Source organism: Oryza glaberrima, chromosome 7 (genome assembly GCF_000147395.1).
Source record: "Oryza glaberrima chromosome 7, OglaRS2, whole genome shotgun sequence".
NCBI lineage: Eukaryota > Viridiplantae > Streptophyta > Magnoliopsida > Poales > Poaceae > Oryza > Oryza glaberrima.
Window position 1 is genome coordinate 8,871,133 of NC_068332.1, and position 10,651 is coordinate 8,881,783.

The 10,651-nt window shown below is 41.1% G+C and overlaps 1 protein-coding gene and 1 long non-coding RNA gene across 3 annotated transcripts; one reads left to right on the forward strand and one right to left on the reverse strand.

Moving 5' to 3' along the window:
- Nucleotides 1-580: 580 nt before the first annotated feature.
- LOC127780484 (uncharacterized) lies at nucleotides 581-1,934 on the reverse strand. Its single transcript, XR_008018791.1, has 3 exons — nucleotides 1,852-1,934; nucleotides 1,245-1,335; nucleotides 581-1,053 (listed from the first exon to the last, which is right to left on the reverse strand). It is a non-coding gene; the product is annotated as an uncharacterized LOC127780484 (long non-coding RNA).
- A 2,997-nt stretch (nucleotides 1,935-4,931) lies between these two features.
- On the forward strand, nucleotides 4,932-8,793 carry LOC127778586 (uncharacterized). 2 transcript variants are annotated; one of them, XM_052305205.1, is made up of 10 exons: nucleotides 4,932-5,236; nucleotides 5,342-5,407; nucleotides 6,160-6,240; nucleotides 6,316-6,369; nucleotides 7,141-7,209; nucleotides 7,308-7,370; nucleotides 7,986-8,068; nucleotides 8,142-8,207; nucleotides 8,303-8,410; nucleotides 8,524-8,793. In XM_052305205.1, exons 1-9 carry the CDS (start codon nucleotides 4,991-4,993, stop codon nucleotides 8,331-8,333), a joined length of 759 nt encoding a protein of 252 aa, XP_052161165.1. In that variant the 5' UTR covers nucleotides 4,932-4,990; the 3' UTR covers nucleotides 8,334-8,410; nucleotides 8,524-8,793. The 2 variants fall into 2 exon arrangements, with proteins under 2 accessions (XP_052161165.1, XP_052161166.1); XM_052305206.1 differs by having other exon boundaries at nucleotides 8,532-8,793.
- The last annotated feature ends 1,858 nt before the right edge of the window (nucleotides 8,794-10,651 follow it).

Sequence of the window (10,651 nt, forward strand, 5' to 3'; positions counted from 1 at the left end):
TGGGGGTGGACAAGAAAAATAGGAAACTTATTCTCATAGGAGCTTCTGCTATATGTTGGGCTCTATGGTTGAATAGGAATGATATGATTTTTGACAAATCACCATCTGTTTCATATATGCATGTAATTTTCAGGGCAACGCACTGGCTCAGGTCTTGGGCACTGCTACAAAAGTGTGATGAAGAGGGCGAGCGTTTAAAAGTTGCATGTCGTAATCTTGAGACAACGGTTATGCAACTGTTTACCAATTTTGGATGGAGATTCACAAACAGAATTCAATAATTGTGTACTCCTTATCTTGGGTTGGTAGGTGTCTTTTTTGTGTGAGAAACTTTTTATTTTGTGTGCTACTCTGTAATAATTGGCTGTAACTCGTTGAGTAAAGGCCGGGATATTCTATTTCATTACGTAAAAAAATATCTCTCTAAGTAAAACACGAATTAAACAAGTTTTACGGCCTTTATTTTGCGCTAGCAATATTGCTATCGATCTGCAACACAGTACGGCATGCTCTCAGCGGTTCAGGAATAATTCTGGTATGCATGCAACACGATAGACCATGCCTTCAGTTATTCGGAATTTTGGTGGTTTTTTTTATATGAAAGCGGCAAGAGTATTGTCGAATATATTAGAATGCAGAAAAATATAATACAAGCATTACACATTGTCTATTACAATTTTGGCAAGGACATGCAATTTAGGAATTTTGGTGTTGATCTGTAGCACGCTGTTTCTGAATGATCACGCTTACTCCCAGTTTGGTCTGAATGCGGATCTCTCAGCGCGGTAAATTTCCTTGAATTTCATCAGGCTGGATAGTTCAACCAGGAAGTTCTGGAATGGCTCCCCATTGTCAGGACTCGTAATCATACCATGGAAAGCCAATGTGATCCGTCGGAGTGATGTGGCTGACCTAAGTAGGCTTCTCAAAAACACAAATTCAATCTTTGTTCGATTCCTCTCATGCTTTTGATTGTTATGTCCACAAGAAAATTCAGCTGGATATCTTCAGTTCTCCACAGATGCAATCAAATGGGCAATCAATAATCTTAGCCTGAAATGAGGATAATATGTAAAGACTAGGTTGAAATGGCGGTCAGGCCGAAATGAGAGATTAAGAGAAGTAGAAATGTGAGTTAGAGATAAATTGCTAGAGTATAATTTGACCATTAAACTTATGAACAAAAAATGCAGAATGGTTTCGTCATCCTTGGGGAAACCTCATATTAGGAAAAACAAATTTACCTCCGGGTCACCACTTATTGCCAACTCCAGCCTACTTATTCTTGTACACACATCTTGAGCAGATAAAATACACATGATCCAAAGGCATGCCCTTGCAACATAATTTCTAGGGTCAGGGTCTCAATATCGGGAAGAAAGCCAATCATCTCCATCAGGTTTTTATTAATAATTCAGCAACACATGCAGCCTTTGGATTTGATGAATTTCGGGAGGATTTTTTTTACAAAGATTGAATTAATTCATGAGAAAATAGTGTAAAATTTCATAGGATTTTCATCGACATTAGTTCGATTCTCACAGAACAAACACTGAAAATTCCTCCATTCATTCCAAAGAAGGTTTTATTCTGGGATGAGGGAGAACAAGCGTCCATGGCATCAGCCACACAAAGAAGTTTAATGGCAAAAATGGGGGCAAAAAATAATTGGATGTTTAGCAGAAGCGAACAATTCCCATTCAACACACCATCTGAAAAACGGAGTTGTTGTCAACTGTAGCATAGGAAGAGTCCTAGACAGATGCTGAGAAAACCAAAAACTTGGGTTTTGTTTCCCCCTCCATTGGCCTATCCAACGATCAAAATTGAGCTATGGAAAAAAATGCTCACCTATACTGTCCGCGCGAGGGAGGCGTGGGAGGGGCAGCGAGCAGCGAGCTATCGGCCGCGTTCATGGATAAGGTTGAGGCCTTGTCTCTCTCTGATGGGCTGCGCAATATGGCTCAACGAAGAAGCTGGGCCCAGGTACTGCTTGGTGCTTGCGTACGTTCCAACATTGCTGATTTGCTGTGAATTGGATGATCAAACGGCTACAATTATATAATTAGGATTTAATCCAATGGCTAACAATTTCTTAATGACGTGGCTTAACTAATCAAACTTGGTTAAGTTTAACAAAGTTTATAAAAAAATTAGTAACATCTAAAATATCAAATTAGTTTCGTTAAATCTAACATTGAATATATTTTGATAATATGTTTGTTTTATGTTAAAAATACTATTATATATCTTTATAAGCTTAATCAAACTTAAATAAATTTGATTAGAAAAAAATATCAAGCGACTTATAATATAAAACAAAGGGAGTATTGGTGTAGCATTTGTATGATAGATAACAAATTGCCATACATACAACGACAAGGAAAACCTAACCAGTGCAAAAAAAAAAACTCATTTTAATTGTAACAAACCTAAGGGCCACTTGGCAACTTGATCATCTTCCAAGCTTCCCGAACTACAAAATAATATGTTTTCTTTATAAATTTGTATATAAAAGTTTCATAATAAATCAAATAAACTTATTTTCCATGTTTGTAGCAGCTAATATGCTAATAATAAATTATCTCCTTTTACATAACAGCTATCGCTGGCCTTTTTAAGGGTGCGCTCGTTCCCGCGGGTGACCACTCCTGCCACCTCGTTTTTCACGCGCACGTTTTGTTAAACGGTGTATTTTTTTAAAAAAAATTATATATAAAAGTTGCTTTAAAAATTCATATTGATCCATTTTTTTAAAAAAAGATTAGCTAATACTTAATTAATCACGCGCTAATGACCTGCTCTGTTTTCCGTGCCGGAGGGATTATTCCTCGTCCCTCACTCTCGATCAGGGCCCAAGTCTAGTAACGTTTCATAGTTTTGGGTTAATTAAATTATACAGTTTGCTAGTGTTGAAAAATAACATTACTACTTCTTTATTTACAACCATGCCATTGCAACACTTTTGAAATTAGATCCATGCCATGTTGTGCACTTGATATACATTCTTAATCGTTTTATGTGTACTATATTTCCGTATTGACCTAAGTACCCCTCCTAGAACTCAAGCACCGGTTAAATTTCGGTAAAACAAATTTATACATACACATGAAAAAAAAGTATAACAATTTTAGAAAAGTAAAATATGAAGAACAAAAATAAAGAAATGGTGGTGGGGTGGTTGCCGTTGCCATCCACGACGACCGCCCGAGCTGGCCAGCTCGTCTACTTCGTCATCAGCACGGGCAACGTCGCAGCTAAGCTTGTCATCGCCACCAAAACCGCACGTCGTAACTCAGCTCATTGCCCACCTCTAGATACGCCAGACCCAACGTCGCCGTTGTTGGACCACCCAACATCGCCGCTGCTAGATCTACGGAACACCTAGACCTTGCCACCGTCACCACTAGATCTCCTCGTGTTGAGCTCGCAACAGATGGCACCGCCATGGGCAGCGTCGCAGCTGCCGCCGGACCATCCGTCCTTGTACTGCGCGCGTAGCATACCACCCCATCATCGCCACTGCTGATTTCTCCACCGCTATCGGGTTGCACGTCACTGCTGGTAAGCCTGCCAGTGCACTGGGTGGGAATGGGTTTATTGGATTGGATTTCCTCTTGGATTGTGTTTGGATGGTTTGTAATGGGCTGAGGATATAAATGGGCTGGGACGGTTTGGGTGGAAGAAAATGTGGGTTGGTGTGGTTTGGATTTGGTCACCGTTTTTCTAGACTGGAAATGGGTTCAATCCATGGATTTCTATTGGATGGCAGAATGGGCACAACCCAAAATGGTTGCCGTGCATCGTCAATCCCCAATTCCTCTTCTCCTCGACAGCCAAGTCAACACCACATCCACAAATCGCTCGATGCACCACCGCTGTGCTTGCCGATGCTTTCCTTGCTGCCGTGGCTCGCTGGCGAGACGTTCCCGTCCATCGCCCGTGCCGTGCTTGCCGATGCTTTCCTCGCTACCGTGGCTCACCGGCGAGACGCGCAATCTAGGGCAAGCACATGTGATGGCGAGGTGAGGGTGATGATGTGTGCACGGGGGGGGGGGGGGGGGGCGTGGAAGGAGGCGGAGCTCCTGGACGAGCGGCGCGACCAGCGGTCACTGCCGCACCGACAGCCCAGTCGCCGCAGCTGCCTTCTGCTCCGCCTCTTCCTCGCCGGCAGGCTGCCGTTGCCGTCGGTGACGATGGCGCCATGGAGTTCTGCTTGGAGGTAATTGTGGCGCCATGGATTAGCCTACGCTGCGCGAGGAAGACGATTGGTTCGTCGAGGTCAGCATCCTTGTTGGTGGTCAATGGATTGAAATGGGTTTGAGTGGTTCAGAAAGGTGGATTGAATCCATATGAGGGGAATGGATTGGTTTGGTTTAGACTGAGGTAGAAAATGGGTTGGATTGGTTTGGGTTCTAAAAGTTGATTTGTGGACTGGATTGGTTTAGGCTACTTTTAACTGGTTGTCATGGTTTGGACTGGGAATGGTGCGGGTTTTGATCCATTGGCAGGCTTAACTGCTAGACTAACCGTCTCCGACGTTGCGGCGCATCGTGCCGTTGCTGCTCAGCACTCCAGCGTAGGGTAAAAGAGAATCGACATAGGTATTTTAGTCTATAAAAAATATAGTACACCTAAAACAATTCAAAATGTATGTTAATTGTAGAGCATGGCATGGATCTAAATTTGAGAGTATTATATTGGTATGGTTACGAATTAAGGAATAACAACGATATTTTTCAAAACTAGCAAAAATGGCATGATCCAATTAAATCTTGTTTATTTAGGTATTCCTCACTCCTAATTACTAAATATTCCACCTCAGCAATCTTCTCAACGTGACAGTGCAACTGAGATTTTTCTAGAATTTACTCCGCCAAAAACCAAAAACCAAATCCCTTTTTCCATATTTAAAAAGAAAAGAAAAGAAAAGAAAAGAAAACGAGAGCCAACACGGTGCCTCTCTCAGCCACACAGCCCCACCCGCGCCATGTCACTCGCCACCGCCGCCGCCGGAGCGCAACCGTTCGTCCGCTCCTCCTCCTCCGCCGCCGCGGCGTCCTCGTCGCGGCCCCTGCACGCCGTCGCCGCCGCCCGCCACCGCCGCCCGCACGGATCTCTCGCCGCCGCCGCCGCCGCGGCAAGGCGGCGTCGTCGTCGTCCGCTCCTCCAGGTGCGCGCGGCAAGGACGGAGTCCACGGGCGTCTCCGTCGGGTTCCGCGCGCCCCAGTTCGAGGTGCTTCCCTCCGCCGGAGTTTTGAGTTTGTCTCGGGGAAGGTTTCATCGGACGGGATTTGGGCGTGGGCGTTGATTGATTTCGAGGTTTTTTCTTGGCGTGCAGCTCCCGGAGCCACTGACGGGGAAGCTCTGGACATTGGATGACTTCGAAGGCAACCCCGCGCTGCTGGTCAGTGATTGGTTCTAGGTTGCTTCGTGCTTGAATTCAATTCTGCATTTATTTATTTTTTAGGAAAGAAAAAAACCAGGTTCAGTTAATTTCACTCTAAACTGGAGAACTGAATAGAAATGAGTTTATCCATGCTATATGCTTAACTACATTTCGTCGATTTTGCCATTCCCATTTCCCCATGAAACTCAATGAAATATTGAAATGCTAATATGCTTTCTCATTTTCCCATTAGCTATACGCTTACACTTACAACTGTTTGGGTTGTTAATCTTGTTTACAATAAACGTTTGGACTTTGGATTGTCCCACACCTGGTCAATAGTAGTGGCTTTGTGCTTGGATTAGTTATGTGCCGTCTATCTAGTCATTTATGTGGAAAAACTGTTAGGTCTTGTAGGTATTACAGCCTCTTTATGAATGAAACAGATCAAAAATTCAAGATGTGGCTTATGACTTTGATTGAAGAACATTACCAGTTTATTATCTCCATTTTGTCAAATTAGTCCTTGAGTTCCCTCTGAATTTCTTTGCCAAATTGCAAGTCTTAATAACTGCTGAATGATATTTATGTCAGCATGTATCTTTATCTCTTCAAGAAGTAGCTATCAGCTCTTGACATATTGATTTGTTTTGTTGGGAAACTCGTAGTCTGTATTTAAGAAGAGAAAGGAGGGGATGTAGGCAATTGAGCAATCGATCAGCCACTGCATAGATTATCTACATCTTATATGATTATTTTCCTCCTTTCAGGTTATGTTTGTATGTAATCACTGTCCATTCGTAAAGCATCTCAAAAAAGATATTGCGAAACTCACCTCATTCTACATGGAGGTATGGACTCTAGAATGGGTAGTGAGCTTTTCCCTTTAACTTGTGTGTTTGTATTGACATCTCGATACGATGCAGAAAGGGCTTGCTGCTGTTGCCATATCCTCGAACTCAATTGTGACACACCCACAGGTTGAGTTACAACCAATGAACTGTATACCTTTTATTTTGGTCTTCTGCATGCTTATGAATCTTAAGTAACCAGAAGTTCTCTTGTTGAGAGCTTAATGGATTTTGTTATAAAATATTTTATTTGAATGTAGTAGCAGTTGTGGAAGTCCTGAAATTATATTGAAACAAAATAAAATACAAAAAAATTATAAAGATACAGATGATCATGAAATTTAAACCACATACTCTATAGTAATATAGAAGCTACTAAAAATTGTTTAAAACATTTAAATAGCAGATTTAATTCAAATTGTTACCCTATCTAATTTTTTTAGGAAATCAACCGTCGTCTGAGTAACTATTGCTTTTAGCCACACGCCCAACCAAGTCTGGCAAAGAAAACATTTCCCATCTCTGCCTGTTTGGTGGAATTTTCGTTTTAAGTTGTACCTTAACACAGATATGTATGCTGGAGAAGCATCAAATTTTAGGATTTGTCCTGCAGGGTATAAAATACAATGGCTATAGATAATTAGATAGCCATTTAGCTGCTGGTTATATTATATGTAAGCTGACAAGCTTATAGGCTATCCGATAAGATGTCATGAATTTCTCTTGGTGTATGAGAAAAATACTTCTTGAGTTACTGTAGTATAGGATTAGGCAACAATTCCTTCCTATCAGTAATCCATGGATATGGAAACTAGTTGTTTTATGTTCTTCTGTTCCATGTGATCTATGTGATACTTGTCAGATTTTTCCATTTTAACACAAGTTCATCTGATTTTGTAGGATGGTCCTGATTACATAGCTGAGGAAGCAAAATTGTATAAATACTCTTTCCCGTATCTATATGATGAGGTTTGACCACATTATTCCCTTCAATTGTATGGCTATTTGTCCAGACACAGCGGCCATGCTTTGTCTATTTAACTCATTTGTCCTACTGCAACCTGCAGTCTCAAGAAGTTGCTAAAGCTTTTCGAGCCGTCTGCACGCCAGAGTTTTACTTGTTCAAAAAGGTAACATCATCTATGCTTATGCCTAGAATCATGAATTCATGATGCTGCTATGTCCAATGTCTAGGATGCTAACACGTTGTTCCTGAAAGAAATTTAATGCAACGCCATGCAAAATACTTGAACTGCTGCAATAACTTGCAAGTTGCATGCTAACCACGGCTAGACAATCCATGTTAGCTAATTAGAGTGTCTCAGCACTGACTGGGACACCAACTGAGCAAGGGTACAACGAGGTATCATTTGATTGTTGTTCTGTTTTTATGATACAAATTGTTTACTGCATTTGTAGCTCCTGACAGTGAGCAGATCACCATTGAAATACATCATGCAGCAACTCAGGGACTTCAATGGGAAAATAAAATCAGGAAGCATTTTTCTGGAAAAGAAATCTAGCAGCCTAGCCTACCCCCTGCAGCCTTGTGACTTGGGTTTCCTATTCAGGACTGAAACACTCTAATTAGCTAATGTGAACTATTGTGCTGGTCCATATGCTGCCCAAGTTATGTCGGTTCTCATCTTGCAAGTTATACTGAATTACACTAACCTCACAAATTTGCACACTACGAGCGTAATCTACTATTATTCTATCTAATCATTTTGGTTTCCCGGTGCCAGGATGGACGAAGGCCATTTGAGCTTTTCTACCATGGGCAGTTTGACGATTCAAGACCAAGTAACAACGTGCCAGTTACCGGAAGGTATGTTTTCTAACATCTTGAACAAAATTTCCAGTTCACCCTCCCCTGTGCTTATTTGGTATCTTATTTGTAGGGATTTAAGTCGTGTGATTGATTGTGCACTTAGTGGACAAGAGCTACCTTTTGTGCCAAAACCCAGGTTTCCTTTAGTTCCTAGAGAATCTGTGTTGCTTTAATCACCATGTATATCACTTCACTTTATCATTTACTTGCATTTGCTTCTTGTTCCTATAGTGTCGGGTGCAGCATCAAATGGCATCCATGAAGAGCGTATTGCATTGTCATGTGCTGGAATATAGATGTTTTTCCCCCTTAAATTGAAGGTTGAACATGGGGATTGAGGTGAGCCATGCTCTCTACTACTAGAAGTATGGAAGCACACACATAGTAGATTTATGATAGCTAATTTCACATAGTAGATTTATGATAGCTAATTTATAATGTATATTTTTAAGGGAAACAGATGCAGTTGAGGCCTTGTGGAGCTGATTCTTAACGTTGTGGGGGCTGTTCAACTTGAGAGTTGCAAAACTAGACATGAATGGCGTGGATAGTGTTATGTTGTGTGCTGGTGTCTCATCTTGGCCGGAAAAAGAAAAACTGATGGATGTAACTGGTATTTGTGCAACAATGGGATAATGCCAACAAGTACAATAACCCATTATTATGGCTAACACAACACCCACGGGTGAAAATTAAAGATGAGGGCTATCGAGTTCTCCTCCCCACTGCTTCCATTTGTATCCATGTCTCGGCTCGCCTATGGACGCTGTTTAGCTCTGGATAGCATTGGCGGATCTAGAGGGTGATCCCAACTCCAGAGGCATTCGCACGGTACCCTGGGCGACTGGGCGTCCAGCAACCGTGCTGAACAAAGAAGAGAGGGAGAGCACTGCACAGCAGAGATAGCTCCCAGCCCAGTAACCGCCTGAAAGACGTCTTGTTGATAACCGAAGGAGAGCACGGAATAAGGATGTGTTTAGTTCCACACTAAAATTAGAAGTTTGACTAAAATTGAAAGTTTGAAGAAAAAAGTTGAAAGTTTATTTGTGTAGTAAAGTTTTGATGTGATGGAAAAGTTGAAAGTTTAAAGAAAAAGTTGGGAACTAAACAAGGGCTAAAGCAGAGTCTATGCACTTTCTACTGCATGCACTGCAGTAGAACACCTTGGGCGTCCGCTGGTTAGACGCGTGTCTACAATGCATACAAAACCACTCTTTACGTTCTGCTGGTTTAAATGTCCCAAGTGCTACCATATGAATCTATAGATTATGTCACAAGTCTACAACGGCTCTATGCAATTTTGAGGCATTCTGCCTTTGCTTCTTTGTAGGGGGTTTGCTTGGCTGCATGCAACTAGGCATTCGAGTTTTTCCATGTTTTCCTGCCTAATGGATCTTCCCCATTTCCACAAAACAAAAATAGAGTAAAAAATTGTTTCTCTGGAGTCTGGATAATGGAGAATACACAGTGAAATGAAAAAAAAAGATCTTCCATCTTTCTTATTTCCATAAAACAAAAATATTTGTTTCTTCAGTGTGAAAGAAAAATTCTACGTGCGTTGTTGTCATTTCTCTGTTTGGTTGGCCTCACTAGATAGATGTTGGGAGTGTTGATCAGTTGCCCGCTTTATGATCAAGAGGAGACCTTACCTAATACCAATGCACTTATGCAGAATATTAGGGATGGGACAAATTATGGTGTTTGGTGGAGCAAAGGTCCTCTTAATTTTTATCCATAAGTTTGTTTCGCAGGTTATTGTTTTCCTTACTTCTAGTCTTTGTTTGTTATGTTTAACCATGCATGGTCCTGAAGGGCTTGGACGAGTCTTCTCTAGTGCGTAACTCTCCTACACGTTGGAGAAAAAGAAAACGATATAAACAAGTACACAGTGATCAAACGAAATTATATCACTACACAGTGATAAAAAAATATAAACAAGTACACAGTGATCAAATTAACAATTCTATATTTCGATCAAACGATATTCAATCACGACGACCGCATTTGAACCAATTTCTGGTCTCATGGCCGGAAGACTTTTTTATCTACACCCTGTTCTATTATGGTTTAACAGTGTAGTGTGGTTGGCGCTGCTGCTGTTTTGTTGCAGCGAGCATAATATATGGCTAGCTTACATCTCTACTATGCATATCACATCTATTATGCAATACTCTGATTATACAATCAGGGCCAGTTTGGTTTGGTACCACTATCAAATTTAGATGGTCAAAACTTTTCTATCTAAAGAGATATGTTGTTAAAATTTGGCACCAATCCAAACAACTAGAAACACTATTGAAAATTGCCAATGAATTGGCAGGGCTATTTGGAACCAAACCAAACTAGCCCTCAATCTTTTTAACTGTACAAATATTTTTTTGGTAGGCCAAGGAATGCCATGAATATATTATGCTTAGAATTCTTATCTGTAATAAGCGATTTTTCTCCTGTCCTTGTACCTACTTACTGTTTGAGAAGTAAAAGAATTAAACCGGTTGAAGCTTTTTCTATGTCCTTAGGGTACCTGCAGACTTGATTCGACTATTGTGGTTGAACAAAAGTTTGGTTCAGTAGCTACAA